At 44.4% G+C, this 23,923-nt stretch overlaps 1 protein-coding gene across 5 annotated transcripts in view; it reads left to right on the top strand.

Moving 5' to 3' along the window:
* The first annotated feature begins 1,096 nt into the window (after positions 1–1,096).
* Positions 1,097–23,923, top strand: part of PIGG (phosphatidylinositol glycan anchor biosynthesis class G (EMM blood group)) — a 43,548-nt gene continuing 20,721 nt past the window's right edge. For 2 of the 5 annotated variants that reach the window (XR_013766347.1, XM_079154873.1), the window contains exons 1-5: positions 1,571–1,842; positions 2,676–2,881; positions 8,059–8,268; positions 9,599–9,787; positions 10,590–10,731. Coding sequence is in view for 4 of the 5 variants with exons in the window: in XM_079154873.1 (XP_079010999.1) it covers positions 1,689–1,842; positions 2,676–2,881; positions 8,059–8,268; positions 9,599–9,787; positions 10,590–10,731 (901 nt within the window). In the remaining variant the exon portion in view is untranslated. Of the gene's footprint in view, positions 1,231–1,327; positions 1,843–2,675; positions 2,882–8,058; positions 8,269–9,598; positions 9,788–10,589; positions 10,732–23,923 lie in introns of those variants that run through there. The other 3 variants (XM_079154874.1, XM_079154875.1, XM_079154879.1) reach the window with 3 other exon arrangements.

Here is a 23,923-nt window from a genome sequence, read left to right as displayed (position 1 = left end):
ATGAACAAAGATCAAGTCAAGATGGACCAATACTTAGATGTAGCTGTAAGACTCTGAGAAGAAAACATCGGAAAAAACTTCCTCGACATTGGTACTGATGATTTTTTTTAACATAACGTCAATGCAAAAATTAACAAATGAGCTTACATCAAACTAAAAAGATTCTTCCCAGGAAATGGAATAATCAACAAGATAAAGTCAGTTTACAGAATAGAAAATCTTTGGAAACCAAATATCTTATAAAAGGTTAATAGCCAAGAAATTTAAGGATCTCACACAACTAAATAGCAAAAAAGTAAATAACTGAATTTAAAAACGGGCAAAGGGTCTGAATAGCCATTTTTCCAAAGAAGACATACAATTGGCCAACAAGTTCAAAAAATTGCTCAACATTACTAATCACTAGAGAACTGTAAACAAAAACAATGACATACTACCTCATATCTGTGAGCATGCCATTGCTTGTCAGTAGAAGAAAGAAAGAGAAAGAGAGGAAAAAACCCATAAAGCTTGGAGGAGGAATTTATACCCTTGACGGTGGTAATGGTTTCTTGGTATCCTTACCCCAAATTCAGAGCTGTAGACATTATGTAGAAAAATAAAATGCATGCCTTGGCCCAGTGCCTAGTGGACAGTCTACCATAACTAGACAAACTCAGCTGCCATCGCAGTGGTGATGGCCAACAGCCGCGGCTAGGTCAACTTGGGGAGAAGCAGAAGGCTACTGGCAGCTCCCGCGGCCTAGAGCGACACACCTGTCCCAGGATCTTCGCATTTAAGGCCGGGACACACCTCCAGGCCGGCCTTGGGCCCGGTGTCTGGGAGCAGAACCTGAGAAGGGGTTGTGCCCTGTGACTTGCAGAGGGGCGGCTCTCAGACTGAGGAAAGCAAGGCACCGCGCAGGCGTGGGCAGCAGGTGCCGTGGTCTTCTCTGGAGAATGGCTTCCGCCTCATTCCAGCGGGGCCTGGAGTTCGATGGCCTCAGACTCAACCACCTCTTGAGGCGAAAACCCAGGCCTTCGACCGGCAGCCTCAGCCAGCACTGTCGCCAGACGTTAGGACCTGCAGCTAAAGGGCAATCCTGTCCCAGAAACTCAGGGCTGCGTTTCTCGGCTCCCCTTTGAGTTTCGGGCCACACACAGCATGAAGCGAGGAATGCGTGGGCAATAGGAGCGCCGGCCAACCTGCCGCCTGGCAGCCTTTGGGAGGCCTTCGCTCTGCAGGACCCAGGTGGCTCAAGACTGCGACAACTGGGCTCCTGGGGGCGTTGCCAGGGGCGGGGACTCCTGGGGGCGTGGTCAGAGGCGGGGACTCGGGGACGTTGCGGGGGAGGAACTCTGGGCGTTACCAGGGACCTGGGACTCGGTGGCGTTGCAGAGGGCGAGTCCGGTCCTCGCGGGGGCGTTGCCTCAGGGCGGTAACTGGGGCCTTCCCAGGGGGGCATATCTGGGACTAGCGGGAGCGTTGCCAGGGCCGAGGACTTGGGGGCCGGTGCTGGGGTCGGAGACTCGCGGGAACGGGGCCGCAGAACGCTCGGAGCCCCGCCCCCTTCGAGCGCATTTCCGGCGCGCCGGCGGACGTGACGCCAGGCCGGAGCCGGCGCCTACCTGTCAGGCCTGCGGGTCCTGCTCCGAGCCACCGCGGAGCCGGGAGCGCCCGCCCGCTTCCGAGCCCGACGCGTGGACACGATGCGGGTGGGCGCCGGGGCCTTCGCCGCCAGCTGCGTAGCGATTGAAGTGCTCGGGGTGGCGATCTTCCTGCGAGGGTTCTTCCCAGCTCCCGTTCGTTCCTCTTCCAGGACGGAGCACAGAGCAGAGCCCCCGGCGCCGGAGCCCGCTGCCGGTACGGATGCCCTCGCCAGCGTCTGTCCCCCGGCCCTGACCCCGCGGAGGACTCTCCCCCTGAGCGCGGCGCCTCCCGGGAGGCTCCTCTTCCGCTGTGATTCCCAGCACGGGAAACCGCTTTTACCCCGAGGCGCCTTTTTCTGTGCCCTTCATCTTTGCCAGCCACTGCCACCGACTCTACCGCCACCTTGCTTCGGATCACCAGTGTTCCGCGTGCCCATGCGCCCTGCCTCCCTGTGCCCATCCAGGGGCCTCTCCTCTTCCGAATAGGCCTTTGGGTGACCCCCAATTCCAGCCCAATAAAACACAACAGATAACGTTCCCGACGACCCCGCACGTTTTCTTCTGGTTTTTTTTTTTTTTTTTTTTTTTTCCCCAAAACCGCCCCCCCTTTTTTTAACCTACAGTGGTTAGGGTCTTCTGCATTAGGCCTCTTCCTATCCCTCACCTGCACAGCAGTATACACCAGGTAAAGGCTCTCGGGTTCTGGACCAGGTCCCCAGAATTCAAGCCACCGGCCATGTAAACGCAGTTTGTAAGGCCGCCCATTGTTAGGGCAAGCTCCCTGAGTGTCCCATTCGGGACTTTTACATAGGAACTCCCCTGCCCCGGTTACTCTTTGCCATACTAAGGGCAATCCACTGCTTGTTACTGGGTCTCACTGTTAATACCTCCTCTCCAGGGCTCCCTACCAAGAACAGCCCATCTTTGGGGTTGCTATACACAGATAGGACAGAATGTGTGTTGGAAAAGCAAAAGTTTGAACGTGCTTGAGCGTTAAGTAAAGTTTAAATTATAATTTCCCTTTTTCCTTCTTTCAAACACTTTTAGGAGCCAGTTCCAACTGGACCAAGCTGCCACTGCCTCTCTTCAATAGAGTTGTCATTGTGCTGATAGATGCCTTGAGAGATGATTTTGTGTTTGGGTCAAAGGGTGTGAAGTATATGCCCTACACAACTTATCTTGTGGAAAAAGGAGCATCTCACAGTTTTGTGGCTGAAGCAAAGCCACCCACAGTTACAATGCCCCGAATCAAGGTAAGCTTGACTTGATGTTTTATAATAAATCATGGTTGGCTTTTTTGAAGGCTTATAGGGATTCTGTAGTTCTCTGTTTGGAGTCCCAGTTTCCACTAAGTGAAAATTAGTTTGGTGATGTCAGTTTTGCTGGGGTAATGGAACATTAAAGGCACCTCACAGTCAGGTTGGAGCTGAGACCCATGATTTATGTCCCTTGTCAAGTAGCCAGAGTTCAGGCATCATGGGAAGTGTAAAGGATTTAGAGCCAGATCACCCAGGCCAGCTCAAGAGACATCCTTCTCTGTAGCCTACTCTCTTTAATCTTCAGTGGGTTAATTGCGACCCTGGAAGGAATTTTTGGGTGCAAAGTCTAATCTTGACTTTATACACAAGAAAGCAAACTCAGATTAGTTAACTGACTTGCCCAAAATTGAAGAATACATAAGATCAAACAAGTATCACCTGGCCTCAACAATTACTGCTGTTTCTAGTACAATCTTTAGGTGTTCAGCCTGGTGAGAATGGTTTTCAGGTATGCAGTACTTTACCAAGAATCATGGGTAAATAAAAACATAAAGGTCTACTGATTGACTCAGGAAATTTTTCTATATAGATTACTATATTTTGAAACTGTAACAGTGATACAGTTGTGGGGGGTGGTTAGTATCTGCTTTCCTGGTGCTTTTAGTCTCTAGTGAGATACATAGACATTCAACAAATAAGCACAAAATAAATGTATGGTTATAAAGTGTCAAAGTGTGATGAGCACATGATGAAAAAGAATAGGATGTGATACCCAATGTGGATGAGGGGCTTGTCTGAGGAAATGACATTCAAATGGAGATGGGTAGGATGAGTAAGGGAGTGAGGGGCAGAGGGAGCAGAGGCTTTCAAGTTTGTGTCTGTACCCCATGCTGTGTGGTATAGTCTGTGTCTGACTGATCATGTGAGACCTTACAATTGGATGAGAATGAGCTGCTACTTAATTTAAGACTTGGAGGGGCAACATTTGTGGATGCTCAGCAAATCTGTTCACAGGATAAAAAAACAAATTGTTTAGGACTGAAGGCAGGTAAGTGCCATATCATTCCATGACCCTTTCTGTGAGTTTCCCATGCTGTCTGTCACTTTGGGATGTGGTGCATCTTTTGCTCAGTGATACTGAGCAGCTACTAAACACCTCACCGTGTTCTAGATTAGAGGGATTCAATGCAGAACAAGATAGCAACAACCTCATGGAGCTTACTTTCTAATGGGAGGGACACAAAATGTAAGTATGTGGAAGGAATTGAGAAGGGGACAGTGATGGAGTGATGGGTGAGGAAGGGCACCTGTGTCACCTGCTCAGGCACAATCTCTCAGTAGCTGCTCTTCTGTTGAAAGTAGAAAGTACTGTCAGAGTTAAAAGAAAGTTATTAGGCTCCTGGTTGCCAGGGATACTGATTTCTTTATCTGCCCTGTTGGAAGTATGGAAGGAGCCTTTTCTCCTTTATTCTTTTAATAAAAATGTTACTGGACTCCAGTTTGAGAAAATATGAAAGTACTCTGCAGGCGTTGGTTCTGTTCAGACCAGCATGTTATCATCCCCTCACACAAGCCCTTCCTGTGAGGAAGGCACTGTGCTTAGCTTCATTTTCCAGAGGAGGGAATAGAGACTCAAAGAGGTAAAATCACAGTCAGCATCAGAACTGAACATGGCCCTGTTTGTCTGATTCTAGAGCCTCTGGCAGCAGTGTCCTACAACTCTACTGCAAGTACGATAACAAAGTAAATCCTCTTTAAAGCATGTTTGCAGAGCTCCCCCAATTCTGAGAAGTCAAGAGTCATCTGCTCCCAAAGCCACAGCAACACCATTGATGACAGATGAATGTCTCCTTCAGGTTTCCTGGGGTTGCAACTGCAACCCAGGTGTCAGCTGCACTAACCATGGTTGAGAGATGACCAAGTAAAACCTGCTCTCCTTAATCAGTCGGAACTCAAACTAGTGTGAGAGCAGGGAACAGCTTTGTAAAAGCCATAAAGAGAGGGTGAACAGATTGTATGAATGTAGGGAACTTTTTATGTGGCAGCCAAGAAGTCTACTAACAGATGATAAACAAAAAATTATTTACAGTAGACATAACAAATAAGTTGGTAGGTCCATGATATGTAAAGAGGATCAGATCCAGGATGGACAATCCACTGGAAACCAGGAAAGGACATAAAGAAACCCACAAAGGAAGAATGTGAAGTGGCCAAGAAACATGTAAAATTCTTGGCCTTACTAATAATCAGAGCAAGGCAAATTAAAAACAATCCATGACACCAGGTTTGTCTGTCACACTGTAAAAATTTAAAGATTGACAGTATCTGTTCTCCATGAGAAACGAGGTGGACGTGTACTATGTAGTACTGTGGGTATGGGTGTCTCCATGAGAAACGAGGTGGACGTGTACTGTGTAGTACTGTGGGTATGGGTGTCTCCATGAGAAACGAGGTGGACGTGTACTATGTAGTACTGTGGGTATGGGTGTCTCCATGAGAAACGAGGTGGACGTGTACTGTGTAGTACTGTGGGTATGGGTGTCTCCAGGAGAAACGAGGTGGACGTGTACTGTGTAGTACTGTGGGTATGGGTGTCTCCAGGAGAAACGAGGTGGACGTGTACTGTGTAGTACTGTGGGTATGGGTGTCTCCATGAGAAACGAGGTGGACGTGTACTGTGTAGTACTGTGGGTATGGGGGTCTCCATGAGAAACGAGGTGGACGTGTACTGTGTAGTACTGTGGGTATGGGGGTCTCCATGAGAAACGAGGTGGACGTGTACTGTGTAGTACTGTGGGTATGGGGGTCTCCATGAGAAACGAGGTGGACGTGTACTGTGTAGTACTGTGGGTATGGGGGTCCCTTGCTTGGACCACCCTTCCCTCTGTTAGCACCATGGTCCATTTGCCATGGTTTCCAGCCAGGACCACAAACATCTCTCCATAACCCCTCCTGCCCAGAGCCTGGCTCAGTCAGACCACATTCCTGCCCTCCTTAAAACTTTCCAGTGCCCTCTGCCCTCTTTGAGCTCTGACTCCCAAGGCTCTGTGTGGTTTTTCTCCTCTTTGTCCCCGTCCTTATCAGAGCTGCTCTCCCCTTCCTATACTTTTCCTCCGTGTTGGCCACACCTGACTCAGGTCCTCAAGGACACTGCTCTTTTCTGCCTTGGGCCTTTGCAGTTTTCCGTTTTCCCCCTAAAGCCCTGCATCACCTCTACAGTTCTTCAACTAAATGATACTGCCAGGGGATATTGGGAAATGTTCATTAAGATGGTCTTGCTTAAACATATACATACACTGGAAAACTTGGAAGCTGTTTAAATAAAGTGTCTTTAAATAAAATGGTATGTTTCCTGTGGGAAAGAGGTTCATGATGTATTACTAGTTGAATTTGTGATTGTATGCACATAGAAAAGAGTCCGAAATGGCACTCACAAGTCCCTGGTAGCCTATAAGAGTAGGATTTGGGGGTGGAATTTTTACTCATTTCAAAGAATAACTTTGCTGAGATGATTTTCATACAGTGCCACACACATATCTTTGTATGTACAATATGATGAGATTTAGCATATACTTATATCCAGGCAACCCTACCTCAAATCTGAATTCTGACCCCACCCTGGGAGTGGTGGTGGTGGTATCCGCTCTTATTCTGTACAGACTTGCCTGAACTAGTCTGCAGTCTGTCTCCCCCAGAGTATGCAGCAAATAATGTCTGCTTAGTTGTATTTTTTTGTTTTTTTATTATTTTTTTGTTGTTTTTTTCCGAACACATCATGCAGTATGGCGTCTGCCCTCTTCTGGGGATCTGTGTGGGCTGGGACACACAGGCTCTGTTCTGACAGGTTTCAAGCTTGCCCTTACTGTCACTGTTTTTCTAAACAGGGCTCCCTGCTCAGCCGCAAGGAGCCAGGTGACTGGGGTCCTTGCTGTCACTCCAGATTTCCAGAAATATGTGGGAGCTTATAAACATCACCTGTAACTGTCTCCTGCTCTAGATCCCCATTTTAAATATCTGGCTGGCCTCTGGCTTGTGCTGCTGGCCTTCCTTGTTGCTTGCACAACTTTCCTAGACATGGGGCTTTCCACAGTCACATCAGATCAGGTTCTTCATGGTTCCACATCACAGAACTGGGAGAAGGAGCCAGGAGCAGCCCTATGGGAAACCACAGGTACAGTAACTTTTCTTGAATACATGCTTCTCAATTGGTTGTATAGTTTTGGTGAATTTCAAAATTCTGAAATGGTTCTTTTTTATACTTATGACTGTTTTCCATTACTCTTGGGGGAGAATATTGGCCGAGCCCCTCTGGCATTCCATATGCCTGGTTAATTCATATTTCTGTTTGGCAGGAGGTATAGTTCAGTAGTAGCACTCTAGCCCAGCATGTGTGAAGCTCTGAGCTTGATCTCCATCAATACACATGTGCACACATTTATGTCTATTTGCTATTGAAGAGGTCTTGGCAGAATTCCTATACTTGGAATTATCCAGTTTCCTGGTTTTTGTGGCACAGGTCCCTGGGTGATGATTTTGAGAGTGGTTGTGTAATTCCAAACCATGGAGGTCCATCACTGTGGCCTCTTAGGTTCTGTGCTAAAAATGGGGGCAGTCATTGACTCAGTTCTGCATTATCAGAAAGATACGAAAATATGTCACACCCACTTCTCCTTCCAGAAAACATGGTACAACAGTGGGGGTGTTGTACCACTCACTTTGAGAACTCCTAGGAGCCATGTGTATGGGTGGCTTTCCTCCTGTTTGTCATTCAGAGATACTTAGATTTTTTGGACTGTCAGTTTGGGATGGATCACAAGTTGGTGACTTCAGTACCCACCACACTTAGCCAGGTGTCTGAACTCACTAACCCATGGCTTCTCTGCCATTGCTATTGTCTAACTCTCCTAGCCTCTTCCTTTGTTCTCCTACCAGGAAAGGAACTGCTGTGCGCCATGCTCTTTATTGTGGTTAGGTCTGCATTATTGGGTTTGCTGGTTTTGAGCACAGTCTGTGTGCTCGCCCCAGCTTCACCACAGGTGCTGTCCCCTCATTGGCTCAGCCTCCAGAAATGGGCACTCCCAGTTTCCTGGTTCACTGATCAGGTAGTCTTCTGTTTCTGCTGCTGTGCCTTTGGATACAACAGTCTAACTCTTGAGTGTTTTCTTCCACAGGCATTGATGACAGGAAGCCTCCCTGGCTTCGTAGACGTCATCAGGAACCTCAATTCTCCTGCACTGCTGGAAGATAGTGTGATCAGACAAGCAAAAGCAGCTGGGAAGAGAGTGATCTTTTATGGAGATGAAACATGGGTTAAGTTATTCCCAAAGCATTTTGTGGAATATGATGGAACAACCTCATTTTTTGTTTCAGATTATACAGAGGTCAGTTTTTAAAATAAGAAATATGCCACCCTAGATAGAGCCTGGCACCACCATCACCTAGTGAGAAGTGATGTGATTCTATGTGGGATTTATTAATGTACAGAGTAATGTGGGAAATTGTAACTGTTATTCATCCATGTAATCAGTTACAGCTGGGAACATAAACCCTGGTGCAGGTGTGAGCAGAAGTCTGCAGGGCCCATGTGCAGAGCAGCTGAGCACCCACTGAGGGCAGGGAAGGGCATCATGCAGAGGAGCTGTTAGGGCAGACCCTGATGGACAAGTGGGGACATTCCCAGGGGGCAGAACAAGGAGGCAGCATCTGATACAGCACAGCTGTAGCACTTCACCACTGCCAGGGAACCTCTAGCTTTTTGGTTCTGCAGGTGGAGTAGTGGTTAGCCAGGCAGAATCTGATCCTGAGAGGCATCATTGGCCTGTCCTAGAGTGTAGACTCCAGCCAAGGAAGAGCAGGATTAGCCTCCTGTGTTAAAGTTGACCTGGGGGCAGGAACACCAGCGCACCAGCATGTCTACCTGGGAAGCTGGGTCAGACCGCCTCAGATCTTAGTGTGCAGCAGCTGGGGAGCATCTGTGGTCCTGATCACACAGGTACCTTCTCTAGAGGCATGCCCTTTCCCATCTCTCAGGGTAGGCAGCATATGACTTACCAGCAGTAATGTGCTTCCCAGGATATGTATACCTGTGTGCAGGAACATATCTCTGCAGTAGATGTGTTAGTGGGAGGTAAGGGGCTAGCTGAGGGGTCAGACCTGAGCAGGCTACCAGCTCGGTTGAGACCTGCTCAGCTGCTAATCTCTCCATCATGTGTTTGTTTCAGAAACAAGAGCCCATGAGTGCTGTCTCTTTCCTTCCAAGAACAGTCTTCTCATAGGACTGCTGGTTACTCTAACTCTGGGTACTGTCGTGTCTTAGCTGCCCTTTGCCCTTTGTTACCCCGTGGCAATGTGGGGCCAATTTTACTTACTCTTTGGTTAACTTTTAAAAGTTTAGCATAGCAGTGATCCCACAGAAAAAGTTTTTGTCAGATCAGCCCTTGCTCATTTAGATTATTTGTATGATGTGTTCTGTCCACAACCTAGAGACATAAAAACAATAGCAGTGAGGCTTAATCTAATACTAATGTTTAGTTACTTATTTTTAATGACATAAGAATTTTTGTTTTGTCTTGGTTTGTGTTTTGTCTTTTCAGTTCCCATGAGTTCTTTGACCTAGGTAAAATAATCCCCTAGATTTTAAAATGGCGGCTGCTTTTTCCCAGGGCAGGGAAAATTGGGCAAGCTATTTACATGCACATTTCCCCTTCAAAGGTGGATGATAATGTCACAAGACATTTGGATACAGTATTAAAAAGAGGAGATTGGGACATGCTAATCCTCCACTACCTGGGTTTGGACCACATTGGCCACATTTCTGGGCCCAGCAGCCCACTGATTGGGCGTAAGCTCAGTGAAATGGACAGTGTCCTGATGAAGATCCATACCTCACTGCTGTCCAAGGTGAGACTGCGGTGGGGGTTGTGTGGGAATGGGTTTTCCATTGCTGGTCTTGGGAGGACAGACCTACTCAGGTGAGTGTCACATGGCTGGCAATGCTCCGTCTTCCCAGCAGCTCTGACTGCCTTCCATTTCCCTATTCTTGGGCATTGGAGCTTACATTCTGACCAGGAAAGGCAAATAAGAAAGGTAGTGACTAAGAAATCAGTAACTCAAAAGCAGTTGGTGCTGGGTAGAACACAGGCGGAGGGAGAAGCACCGCTGTTCTGAGGACCTGCCATAGTTTTAACCTGCAATAGTTGCATTCAAAGCAGCCTTCTATGAAGATGGTGTGAGCAGAGACTTAAAGGGAAGGAGGGGTGGACATACTGCCTGTAGGCATGTGCCAGCCAGAGGAACAGTGAAGGCCAATGGCATCTCCTGGAATGGCTTAGAGCTCTCTCTGGATGCTGGGGGATTTATCCGCAAACAATCCTGTAAGACATCCACCCACAGATGAGGAAACTGAGGCAGGAAGAGTCCCATGCCTGAGGTCTCACAGCCTGGAAGAGGCAATGACAAATCTTTAGCTCTGGGAGGCCACAAACAGCCTTTCTGCACTCCGCGAGCTGCATACGGTCATGTGTGTTTCTCCCATGTCATTGCTTGACTGAGACCCTTTCATCTGGCTGTGGGCTCATGGGAAGAGTGATCCAGTTTGCTGAGGAATGCCCATTTATGAAGGAGGGCTTCAGTCTGCACAGCTCCCTGGCAGGATCCCACGTGCTCTGCAGTGGTGGGCTGACCCAGTTCCCTTGCCTTTCAGGAGAGAGAGACTCTCTCACCCAGTTTGCTGGTTCTTTGTGGGGACCACGGCATGTCTGAGACTGGGAGTCACGGGGCCTCTTCCACAGAGGAAGTGAGCACACCTCTGATCCTGATCAGCTCTGCATTCGAAAGGCGGCCTGGTGAGAACTTAGCAGCGTTTAATGCCGCGAAACAAACAGTCCGGTTTTAATCTTTAAAAACGGATTTCAGATATCCTGAGCTGTATGGAATGAGATTTACGGGGAGAGAGGCAGTCAGGATTTGGAATTTACATCGCTTGCCCTAATTCTTAAAATACAAATACTTTTTATAGGAATTCTGTAGTTGGAATGCTACTGCCTGGTTATCTGGAATTATGAAAAGTGCCAGCAGCTTGTAGACATTTGCACTGCATGTTTGACTGAAGGAAATGTGGATACTTAAACTTTGAAAGATATGTCTGCCCTGTAAAGCCACACACAACTAGCAGTGTTGGGGATGCAGTCAGAGCAGGGTTGGGTGGGGCCCCTTCCTCAGTGTCCTACATGACAGCCTCTCTGACCCACAGCACTCAAAGCTGTGACACACTCGGCCATCCATCCCGCGGTCCTGTTGGTCTCCATGCGCTCTGGTCTGTGCCTCCACAGCTTCACTGACACTCGCAGTGGGTGCAGCAGTTATTTGTGCTATGCAGCTGAGACCAAAGGGTGCTTTCTAACTGGTCTCACTGACCCTGCAGTATCAGTCATGCTGGCCACAAAGCTCCTGGAGCTGCCCATTTTTCTGGCTTTCCTCCCAGCTCTCTCTGCTCTCAGTCCTTGTTGCTGGCTCAGCCTCATTCCTAGTCTTTTTTCCAGTCTGCCTTTTTGTGTTATTCTACACTATCTCCTGGGTTGTGCTTGTTGACTTCTGCATTTGTGGTTGAAAATGTCTCCTCTTGCTGCGTCCACTCTCTGACCTCCAGTTCTGTACACCCAGCAGCCCATCTGCCCCTGCACTTTGATCTCACCCATGGAGCCAGTGTGGCAGCTTCACACCTGAACTGTCCCCCCAACTCTGTCCTTCCTTTTCCTTGCCAGCAAATGTCACCACATTAGTCCCTCATGCCCCACTTGTTCCTCATACCCCACATTTCTTTTCATCAGTTCCCTATCTATAAAACCTTTCAGTGGTTGAACCTAGGAGAGGAAAGATCCCATCACGGGCTTCTGACCAGCCCCACTGTTTGATCCTAGCCACTTTCCCCGTTGCTTATGTCCCTGCCTCTGCCCTCAGCAGGCACTTTCTCACCTGCGGACACCCTGTCCTCGACTAATTCACATCACCTGTCAGCTCTCCCACAGCACCCTGTGCTCCCAGGCATCATTCTTTGCCTACTTTGTCATTACAGGCTTCTTTGTGGGATTCACATCACATCTGCCTCCTCTGTCCACACTAAGCCAGAGGAGGGCAGGACCACTACACACCAAGAGTCCAAAATGTTGTCTGATGTGTAATAGTACCAAAAATTATCTGCTAAATGAATGAATCTTCAAACTAAGGGAGGATTTGTTGGGGAAGTGCTTCTGCCTGCTTCTAGCTCTTCACAGACTTTTTCCTTTTGGGGGTCTGGTCCCCTGAGATGTGTCACTGGCCCTGATAACCCAGCCTTTCCTGGTGCCAGCCTAAAAGCCTGCCTTCTGGAAAGTGCACACACTGAACCACAACACCCACCTCCAGCACCAGCATTCCACCACATCCATGCCTCAGGCAGGTCAGTATGCATCTCACCTACCTGAGAGAGGGCCCCTCCCTCTATCCACTGTGTGGTCACTCAAAAGGGGTTTGTTGCACAAACCCTGATAGCCAGCTGCTGTGCTGGGTACAGCTGGATTAACAAAAGAGAGCTAAGCACAACCTTTGCCATGGAGAAGGTAGAAAAGAGACAGTTAAGCAGGCATTCTTTCTCTGGGAATGTCCGAGCTATTAGGTAACAGAATGCCAACATTTCATCATTTCGTTTCTAAGGCTTGTGTTTAAGAATCAGTGTGCAGCTGTCTATGAGTGCTGCCGGCACAGCGGGCCTGGCTCCTTATGGTTGGTTCACCCTGGTTGCCCAGCAGCAGCTGCATTCTTGACCCCCATTGGCCATGTTGTGAGCCATTTTACGTGCCCTGTAGTGTGTTCACGTAGGTGGGTGGCAGTCATCCCAGTCAATTTCAGGACGTTTCCATCTTCTTAACCTTCCCTTGCTGTTGGCCACTCCCTCCGCGGTACCGGGCCTGGGCAGCCACTGCTCTGTCTTGGTATCTGGCTGGGCCTCCTGCATGTGTCATGAGGGAAGCTCTCCCATCGCAGCATTCACATTGCTACACTTGGGGTAGTGCTTCTCCAGGCTCGTCCCATGGCAGGCGCGTTGATTCTTCGTTCCTTTCTGTTGTGGAACCATATTACAAGTTGTGGAGGGACCACATTCCTACTTGCTGGTGGAGGACCTTCTGCTGCTTCTGCTTTACTGCTGTGACATCACGTGCTACGTTTGGGAGAGCATCAGTGTCTTCCCCCAGGACAGCCCTGCCCTGCCAGACACACTGCATTTCTGTTTGTTGGCAGCTGCCAGCAGCGTGGTGTATACAGGTTTTTTTTTTTTGTTGTTGTTGTTGTTTTTAACTGATTAAAATATTTTATTCTTTTTTAAATTTATTTTTATTGTAAACAAATGGGATCCATGTTGTTTCTGTTTGTACGTGGAGTAACAGCATACCATTTGTGTAAACATACATTTACATAGGGTAATGTTGTTTGATTCATTCTGTTATTTTTTCCTTCCCCCCACCCCTCCCACCTCTCTTTTCCCTCTATACAGTCCCTCCTTCCTCCATTCTTGCCCCCCCTCCTACCCCCCATTATGTGTCATCATCCGCTTATCAGTGAGATGATTCGTCTTTTGGATTTTTGAGATTGGCTTATCTCACTTAGCATGATATTCTCCAATTTCATCCATTTGCCTGCAAATGCCATCATTTTATTATTCTTTATAGCTGAGTAATATTCCATTGTATATATATACCACAGTTTCTTTATCCATTCATCAACTGAAGGACATCTAGGTTGGTTCCACAGTCTGGCTATTGTGAATTGAGCAGCTATGAACATTGGTGTGGCTGTATCTCTGTAGTGTGCTGATTTTAAGTCCTTTGGGTATAGGCCGAGGAGTGGGATAGCTGGGTCAAATAATGGGTCCATTCCAAGTTTTCTAAGGAATCTCCAAACTGCTTTCCAGAGTGGCTGAACCAATTTGCAGTCCCACCAGCAATGTATGAGTGTACCTTTTCCCCACATCCTCGCCAACACCTATTGTTGCTTGTATTCTTGATAATCACCATTCTAATTGGGGTGAGATGGAATCTTAGTGTAGTTTTGATTTGCATTTCTCTTATTACTAAAGATGGTGAACATTTTTTCATATGTTTGTTGATTGCTTGTAGATCTTCTTCTGTGAAGCATCTGTTCATATCCTTAACCCATTTGTTGATTGGGTTATTTGTATTCTTGGTGTAGAGGTTTTTGAGTTCTTTATATATTCTGGAAATTAGTGCCGTATCTGAAGTATGAGTGGCAAAGATATTCTCCCATTCTGTAGGCTCTCTCTTCACATTGCTGATAGTTTCCTTTGCTGAGAGAAAGCTATTTAGTTTGAATCTATCCCAGTTATTGATTCTTGCTTTTATTTCTTGTGCTATGGGAGTCCTGTTAAGGAAGTCTGATCCTAAGCCAACAAGGTGAAGATTTGGACCTACTTTTTCTTCTATAAGATGCAGGGTCTCTGGTCTGATTTCGAGGTCCTTGATCCATTGTGAGTTGAGTTTTGTGCAGGGTGAGAGATAGGGGTTTAGTTTCATTCTGTTGCATATGGATTTCCAGTTTTCCCAGCACCATTTGTTGAAGAGGCTATCTTTTCTCCATTGCATATTTTTGGCACCTTTGTCTAGTATTAGAAAATTGTATTTATTTGGGTTTGTGTCTGTGTCCTCTATTCTGTACCATTGATCTACCTGTCTATTTCGGTGCCAATACCATGCCGTTTTTGTTACTATTGCTTTGTAGTATAGTTGAAGTTCTGGTATTGCAATACCCCCTGCTTCCTTCTTCCTGCTAAGGATTGCTTTAGCTATTCTGGGTTTCTTATTCTTCCAGATGAATTTCATGATTGCTTGCTCTATTTCTGTAAGGTACATAATTGGGATTTTAATTGGAATTGCATTGAATCTGTATAGCAGTTTTGGTAGTATGGCCATTTTGACAATATTAATTCTGCCTATCCAAGAACATGGGAGATGTTTTCATCTTCTAAGGTTTTCCTCAATTTCTTTCTTCAATGTTTTGTAGTTTTCATGGTAGAGATCTTTTACCTCTTTGCTTAGATTAATGTCCAAGTATTTTATTTTATGTTTTTTTGAGGCTATTGCAAATGGGGTTGTTTTCCTCATTTCCCTTTCAGCTGTTTCGTCGCTTGCATATAAAAATGCTGTAGATTTATGCGGGTTGATTTTATAGCCTGCTATTTTGCTGAATTCATTGATGAGGTCTAGAAGTTTTCTGGTGGAGTTTTTGGATCCTCTAAATATAGAATCATGTCAACAGCAAATAGTGACAGCTAAAGGTCCTCTTTTCCTGTTCATATCCCTTTAATTTCTTTAGTCTGCCTAATTGCTCTGGCTAGAGTTTCGAGGACAATGTTGAATAGAAGTGGTGAAAGAGGACATCCCTGTCTTGTTCCCGTTTTTAAAGGGAATGGTTTCAGTTTTTCTCCATTAAGAATAATGTTAGCCACGGGCTTAGCATAAATAGCCTTTACAATGTTGAGGTATGTTCCTACTATCCCTATTTTTTCTAGTGTTTTGAGCTTGAAGGAGTTTTGTATTTTGTCGAACGCTTTTTCTGCGTCAGTTGAAATAACCATATGATTCTTATCCTTAAGTCTATTGACATGATGGATTACGTTTATTGATTTATGGATGTTAAACCATACTTGCATTCCAGGGATAAACCCCACTTGATCATGGTACACGATTTTCTTAATGTTTTTGGATACGGTTTGCCAATATTTTGTTAAGGATCTTTGCATCTATATTCATCAAGGATATTGGTCTAAAATTTTCTTTCCTTGATGGGTCTTTTCCTGGTTTGGGTATGAGGGTGATATTAGCTTCATAGAATGAGTTTGGTAGGGTTCCCTCCTTTTCTATTTCCTGGAATACTTTGAGAAGTATTGGAATGAGATCTTCTTTGAAGGTCTTGTAGAACTCGGCTGAGAATCCATCTGGTCCTGGGCTTTTCTTGGATGGTAGATTTTTAATGGCTTCTTGTATTTCATTGCTTGATATTGATATGTTTATATCATGTATGTCCTCCTGGTTCAGTTTGGGAGGAGCATATGTCTCTAGAAATTTGTCAATTTCTTCAGTAGTTTCTATTTTGCTGGAATTCAGATTTTTGAAGTAGCTCCTCATTATGTTATGTATCTCAGTGGTGTCTGTCGTGATATTTCCTTTCTCATCACGAATTTTAGTAATTTGAGTTTTTTTCTCTCCTTCTCTTTGTTAGTGTGGCTAAGGGTTTGTCTATTTTGTTTACTTTCTCAAAGAACCAACTTTTTGTTTTGTCAATTTTTTGAATTGTTTCTTATTTTTATTGATTTCAGCTCTGATTTTAATTATTTCCTATCTTCCACTACTTTTACTGTTATTCTGCTCTTCTTTTTCTAGGGCTTTGAGCTGTAATGTTAGGTTATTTAGTTGTTGACTTTTCATTCTTTTCTGGAATGCGCTCCATGCAATGAATTTTTCTCTTGGTACCGCTTTCATAGTGTCCCAGAGATTTTGATATGTTGTATCGTCATTTTCATTGACCTCTAAGTATTTTTTTATCTCCTCCCTGATGTTTTTTGTTATCCATGTTTCATTCAATAGCATATTATTTAGTCTCCACGTGTTGGAGTGATTTCTGTTTTTTATTTTGTCATTGATTTCTATTAGTCCATTATGATCTGATAGAACACAAGGCAGTATCTCTATTTTTTTGCATTCCCTAAGGGCTGCTTTGTGGCATAACATATGGTCTATTTTCGAGAAGGTTCCATGTGCTGGTGAGAAGAAAGTGAATCTGCTCGTTGATGGATGGAATATTCTATATATGTCCATTAAGTCTAGGTTATTGATTATGTTATTGAGTTCTATGGTTTCTTTGGTTGGATTTTGTTTGGAGATCTATCTAGTGGTGACAGTGGTGCATTAAAGTCGCCCAGAATTATTGTGTTGTGGTCTATGTGGTTCCTGATAATTGAGAAGGATTTGTTTGATGTACAGGGATGCACCATTGTTTGGGGCATAAATATTTACTATCGTTATGTCTTCCTGATTTATGGTTCTCTTAAGCAGTATGAAATGTCCTTCTTTATCCCTTCTGACAAACTTTGGCTTTAAGTCCACTTTATCTGATATAAGGATGGAAACCCCTGCTTTTTTACTGAGTCCATGTGCATGGTAGGTTTTTTCTCATCCTTTCACCTTTAGTCTGTGGATATCTTTTTCTATGAGATGAGTCTCTTGCAGGCAGCATATTGTTGGGTCTTTCTTTTTAATCCATTCCACCAGTCTATGTCTTTTGATTGAGGAGTTTAGGGCATTAACGTTCAGGGTTATTGAGATATGATTTGTATTCCCCGTCATTTGGCTTATTTTTGGTTTTTAACTTGACTTGGTTTCTCCTTTGATTGGATTTTTCTTTAAGGTAGTTCCTCCTTTTGCTGTCCTATATTATTGTTTTTCATTTCCTCCTCATGGAATATTTTGGTGAGAACATTCTGTAGCGCAGGCTTTCTATTTGTAAATTCTTTTAACTTTTGTTTATCATGGAAGGATTATATTTCATCTTCAAATCTGAAGGTTAGTTTTGCTGGGTATAGGATTCTTGGTTGGCAACCATGTTCTTTCAGAGCTTGAAATATGTTGTTCCAGGCCCTTCTAGCTTTTAGAGTCTGGGTTGAGAAGTCGTCTGCTATCTGTATTGGTCTCCCCCTATATGTAATCTGATGCTTTTCTCTCATGGCCTTCAAAATCCTATCTTTATTTTGAAGGTTAGGCATTTTCATTATCATGTGCCTTGGTGTGGATCTGTTGTGATTCTGTGTATTTGGTGTTCTGTAAGCCTCTTGTATTTGATTTTCCATTTCATTCTTCAGGCTTGGGAAATTGTCTGATATTATTTCAATGAATAGGTTGTTCATTCCTTTGGTTTGTATCTCTGTGCCTTCCTCAATCCCGATAATTCTTAAATTTGGTCTTTTCATGATGTCCCATAGTTCTTGGAGATTCTGTTCATGATTTCTTACCATCTTCTCTGTTTGGGCAACTTTATTTTCAAGATTAAATATTTTGTCTTCATTGTCTGAGGTTCTGTCTTCCAAGTGGTGTAGTCTGTTGGTGATGATTTCCATTGAGTTTTTTATTTGGTTTATTGTTTCCTTCATTTCAAGGATTTCCATTTGTTTTTTTTTTTTTTTTTTTTTTTTTTTTTTTTTTTTTTTTTTTGAGAATCTCTATTTCTTGGTTGAAATGATCTTTTGCTTCCTGCAGTTGCTCTTTCAGCTTATTGGTATTATCATTCATTGCCTGCAATTGCTCTCTTATCTCATCCTTTGCTTTGCGAATCATCTTAATCATGTATAATCTGAAGTCCTTTTCTGACATTTCTTCTAACATACTGTCACTGGATTCTATGACTATAGAATCTAGATTTGTTTGGATCATTTTCTTCCCTTGTTTTTTCATGTTGTCCATGTATCTTCCTCTCTAGCAGTGCAGATCTGGGGTATTGCAGATTTCCCCCTATAGGCTTATAGTGGCCCTATAGGTTTCCAAAACCTTTTCTTTAAGGGGAGATCAATATTAGCAGTGCCCAATTCAGACCAAATCGTAGACCAAATAGCCCCTATGAGGACAATAACAAAATTGTCATAATAAACAGAATGAGTTCAAATATTATCTTCAATAAAACAAACAGATTTGCAATAAGGTCTGCAGTTTCTAATGGAGGACAAAGAGGATGCAGAAGAATGCAGAATGTGGCTGTTAATGGGATAAGAAAAGATTATACAGAAGTTCTAGATAATAGAAAGGGTGAGAGTGTAATCAAAAGAAATTGGATGCTAGCATGCAAAAAAGGGAGAAAGAGACTCTGAGGGAACAGGTAAACAAAAGGAAAAGAGAGCAAGGAAAGTAAAGGAATAAAAACTTAAAATTTTTCAATAAGGAGAAAAAAGAAAATCTACAGTATAGCAGTCATATAGAATGAAACCTCCCAGTCTTCAGTAGCCTGATGCATGAGAGTTACCTGACAATGAGCTTCAAGCCTCCAGCAGGCATCTCAGGATGGGATTTGCCCCACCTAAAGATGGGAGCTATGGCTTCCAGGATTATCCAAGATGGCTGCTCTGGCTTCGAAATGTGTTGGCAAATGGGGAGCTGCAGCTTGGGGTGTGGCCGTGGTCAGCTGGAGGTCCTGGAGGCGGGATGCGGTTGGTCAGGCAGGAATCCTGGAGGTCGGGTGTGTTTGGTATGGTTGTGGGATCCTGGAGGCCGGGTACAATCAGTCGGTCTGGGGTCCCAGTGATAGGGCGCAGTTAGTTGGTCTGGTGGTCCTGGTGGCAGGGAGCAGTCAGTGGATGTGAGGGCCCCAGAGGCAGGGAGTGATTGGTCGGGCTGAAGGATCCTGGAGATGGGGCTCAGTCAGTCCGACCAGGGGTCCTACAGGGCCTGGCTGTTGTCTCAACATGGCAGCAGCCAAGTGTAATCAAACCTGCAGGTACTGTGACAGAGAACCTCCAGGCAACAGCAGGCAGCTGGTGCTCCACTGGCGGTTTGCGATCAGTTTGCTGACTGTTGTCGGTGGATTGGGAGGTGAACTTCGTGCGTTGGGTGATAGATAGGTGTAAGGCAGGTGATGGATAGGCGAGAGGCAGGCAAATGGCGGATGATAGGCGCCTGACAGTGAGCAATCAAGAAACAGATATCCTCTGCTTGAAACCGGAGTTACAGAACAACAAGGAATGCAGCCTCCCTCTAGTCTGCCATCTTGGATCTCTACATACAGTTTTATGTCATTGCTTTTCAGATCAGTTCAGAGGAAACAGAAGAAATGTTTTCTGCACTCTTAGGTCTACTTGATCACCTCCACCACTGCTCTGTCCTTTTGTGAGCCCATGTTACTCTGTGGAGTCAACTGCTTTTAGCCTGAAGAACTTCTTTTAGTATTTCTTGTAAAGCAGGTTTGGTAGCAACAAATTGTTTTCTTAAATCTGGGGTATCTTTATTTTGCTGGCTTGAGACTCCTGGTTCACAGCCTTTTTCAGCATTTGGACTCTGCCCCTCACCTCTAACCTCACTGGAAGTCTAGTTGGGGCTCCTTTCTCTTTGTCTTTTAGCATTTTCACTGCAGGGAGTCTGTTTCTTCTGTGTTTATCCTACTTGAGCCTCTTGGATCTGTAGATTCCTGTTTTCTATCAAATTTAGAAATTTTCTCCGATTTTGTAATTTCTATTATCTTTTTTTTTTTTCTATTGATCTTTACCTTTGTGATTCTTATACTCTTGAGTAGTCTTAGTGAATTTTTTACTTTAGTTATTATATTTTTCAACTCCAGAATTCTTGTTTACTTCTTTCTTTGTGGTGTCTGTCTCTTTCAATGAGTTGTTTTTGATGAGACTCTTGAAGCAGAGTTCCTGTTGGGTCTTTGACTTATTCACCATGGCTGCTTTGTAGGCTCTGTCTGTTAAATCTGGCTTCTGGACCCATTTACAGAAAAGCGCTCTGTTCTTGTTTGTCACAGTCCCCTGTTTCCTTGTGTATCCTATAATATTTTGGTGAAAACTGAGCATTTAAAATTACAGAGTAAGGCCAGAATCCAGAGTTGCTACTCTGTAATTTTAAATGCTGTGTTCACATGACAAAATTACAGTTATTAAAATACTTTTTACTGGTGAGAACCCATCAGACCAATAAATGGAGCCAAATCAAGGGATCAAAAATAACTGTTCCTGGAGAGCTCTTAGCCATTGCAGCTGTGGGGCATATGAAAGTCCAGTCTCAGGAGCCCTGAGAGGCTTGACTAACTCCCCGGCAGGCATTGCATGGTGGCTAGCAAGTACCAACCATGGCCAAGTCCTTGCACCTTTTGGTGTGCTGTGATGTATGCAGAAGAATGAGACTAGGTCCTGCTCCCCCTGCACGAAGTTCAACTCCGAGTGGATCAAAGATCTCAGAATCAGACCAGGAAGTCTGCAACTGCTGGAAGAAAATGTGGGGTCGACATTCCAACATACAGCTGCAAGTAACAACATCCTCAGTAGAACTTCTCAAGTCCAAGAAATAATACCAAAAATTAATAAGTGGATGGCATTAGATCTAGAAGCTCCTGCACAGCAAAGGGAACAAGAGCGTGAAGGGAGAGCCCACAGAATGAGAGATATTTGACAGCTGCTCTTCTGACAGAGGATTAATATCCAGAATAAAGAACTTAAAAAACACCAAAAAAAAAAAAGACCCAATCAATAAATGAGCAAATGAACTAAACACTTCTCAAAAGAAGAGATACAAATGTCCAATGTGTAACAAATCTTACCATTATGTACAACTACAATGCACCAATAAAACTGAGAAAAAACAAAGAAATACAATTGGCTAGCAATACATGAAAAAATGTTCAACATCTTTAGAAATCAGGGAAATACAAATCAAAAACTACACTAAGATTTTATCTCACTCCTGCCAGAATAGCAGCCATCAAGAATACAAATAATAATAAATACTGGAGAGGAAGTAGAGAAAAAGGAACCCTCTTACACTGTGGGTGGGATTGTAAATTAATACAACTACTATGGAAATCAGCATGTCAGCATGGAGGTTCCTCAAAAGACTAGGCGTGGAACCCCCTCTATGAACCAGCTACTCCTTGTTATTTATCCTGAAGAATTAGTCATCTTACTCCAGTGATGCGTGTACACACATGTTTATAACAGCACAATTCACAGTTGCCAAACTATGGAACCAGCCTCGGTGTCTACCAGCAGATAAATTATTAAAGAAAATGGTGGGTGAAGTAGGAGGAGCATATGGGGAAGGGGAAAAAAATTTTTTTTTAGAAAGAGAAAAGAGCCCTCAAAGAGGTTCCAGTATGTAAGGAAATTTGATGATACAGCTGGCATCTCAGCCTGGAAGAGGAAAGACCATCACTCGACAAGCAATGCAGAATGCCTGTCTAACCTTGAAAGAAGCAGTGCTGCATCTCCACCTCATTCTCTATGCCAACACCAATTCCAGACTCTGTACTATGGAAATTTCCCGACCTATACACCTAGCCAAATAGTACAATAAATCATTGAGTTCACCACCTAACTTACACACTCACTGTCTAGATGTGGCCGGTTTCATTCCATACATGCCTAGGCTCATTTCCTTTCTGCTCTATTATTTGGAAGCAGAACTATAAAAGACGTGCATTCTTTTTTTCCCCATAATCTTGGTACCATCATCACATTTTTTAAAATAGATTGCTTAATATCTTCAAGCAATATTCAGATTTCCAATGTCTATCTATCCCTCTTTGGTTGTTTCAATTTGGTATACATTAGACCCAAGCACTGTGATGTATTGCTGTGTCTGTTAAGTCTCTGTTAAACCACAGGTCTCTAAATTCTTACATTTTACCACAACTTACTGTTGAAGAAGCTGGTTATTTGTCCCATGGAGTCTCCTGCAGTGTAGACTCTGCTGCTTGTTCTCTGCACCATCAACCGTCCATCCTGTGGGTTTCTTCTGATCCAGACACCAAGCAGATTAAGGCAGGGGTTGGTTCAGGTCTGTCTGGTGTGGTATGCTGTGGTCTGGTCTGTTTGTTCTGTTCTAGTCCAGTTTATTCTGGTTTATTCTGTTCTGGTCTATTCGTTCTGGTTTGTCCTTTTCTGGTCTATTCTGGTCTGACCTGTCTGGTCTGAGCAGGGCTGCTCTCCACAGGAGAGAGAGACATAGTCTCTGGCTGTCTGCTGTATTGTGATTCTGGCATCCATTGAATGTCAGCTAGGTCCAGTAGTTCAGTGGTGTTTGCAAAACATGATGTTTAACTCCATGAGCCTTTCTTATTTCTTAGCCAGTGTTTTAGTACATTTGTGCTGTTGTAACAGAATGCCACAGACGAATAATTTAAAAGAACATAGGTTATTTCTCAGTTCTGGAGCCTGGCAAGGCCAAGGCCAAGACACAGAATCTGGTGAGGGCTCCATCTCCGTGTTGGAGCCTTAAATGCTACATCTTCCTGACGGGAGGGGTGCTGATCTTCACATGGCAGAAGGCAGAAGGGCAAGAAAGAGCCCACTCCTTTTGCCAAGCCCTTTTATAACAGTGTTGGCCTCACAAGCTGACACCTGCCCAGAGACCTCAGACCTAGCACTGTACATTAAAGATGAGGCTTCCATCACGTGAATTCTGAGAGATGCCTTCAAACAAAGCAGCCAGAATAATTCTATAAAGAAAGCTTTCCCAGGTGCTTTTCTGTTGCCCAGGGTTACCACATAAGTAAAAGAGATAAATGATGTGTTATTCTTCACCAGTTTCATTTCAATGAATGAGTTCACAATTAAGTTCTTTTTTTAATTTTTTGTTGTTGTTGTTGTTGATAGACCTTTATTTTATTCACTTATTTATATGTGGTGCTGAGACTTGAGCCCTGTGCCTCACACATGCCAGGCAAGTGCTATACAACAGAGCCACAACCCAGCCCAAGTTTATTCTTTTTTTAGTAACATGGTGAATTCATTGAGTTAGGCATATTGGTTTCTTTGCACGCGCCATACATAGTTATTTTGAGTATTCAATTGCCACATCTTTGACCAGTAGAAATATCTTTGTATCAGCTCCTGAGTCCTTTAGCCCAGACATTGGTGATGGCTGATCGCTCTGGGCCCTCTGGCCCATGCAGTGTTGCAGCCCCTTGAACAGGTGTCCCTGAAACCTGATCAGCTTCCACCTGTTCTTTTGAATGGAAGTATGTTTGAAGGCCATCCTCTCAGATGCTGTTCTCTGGACAGAGCAAGGAAATCTAAGATAAAACAAGCTTGAGTTTGTATTGACTCTACCAGTTCACATTCAGGATGGTGCAGTGAACTGCTTATACCTTACTTCTGCTGGTTCATCACCCTATAGGAGTGCAGGGTTCGTTGTCTCCGCTCAGCAAAGAATTGAAGAACAGGACACGGAGATAGCAAGCAAGTTGCAGATTTATTCCAAAAGCAACAGAGATAGACTTCCCTGAAGACAAGGG

This window comes from Sciurus vulgaris (genome assembly GCF_902686455.1).
Source record: "Sciurus vulgaris genome assembly, chromosome: 9".
Lineage (NCBI taxonomy): Eukaryota > Metazoa > Chordata > Mammalia > Rodentia > Sciuridae > Sciurus > Sciurus vulgaris.
The sequence above is the reverse complement of the archived record's forward strand: the minus strand, read 5'-3'. Positions and strand labels throughout refer to the sequence as shown.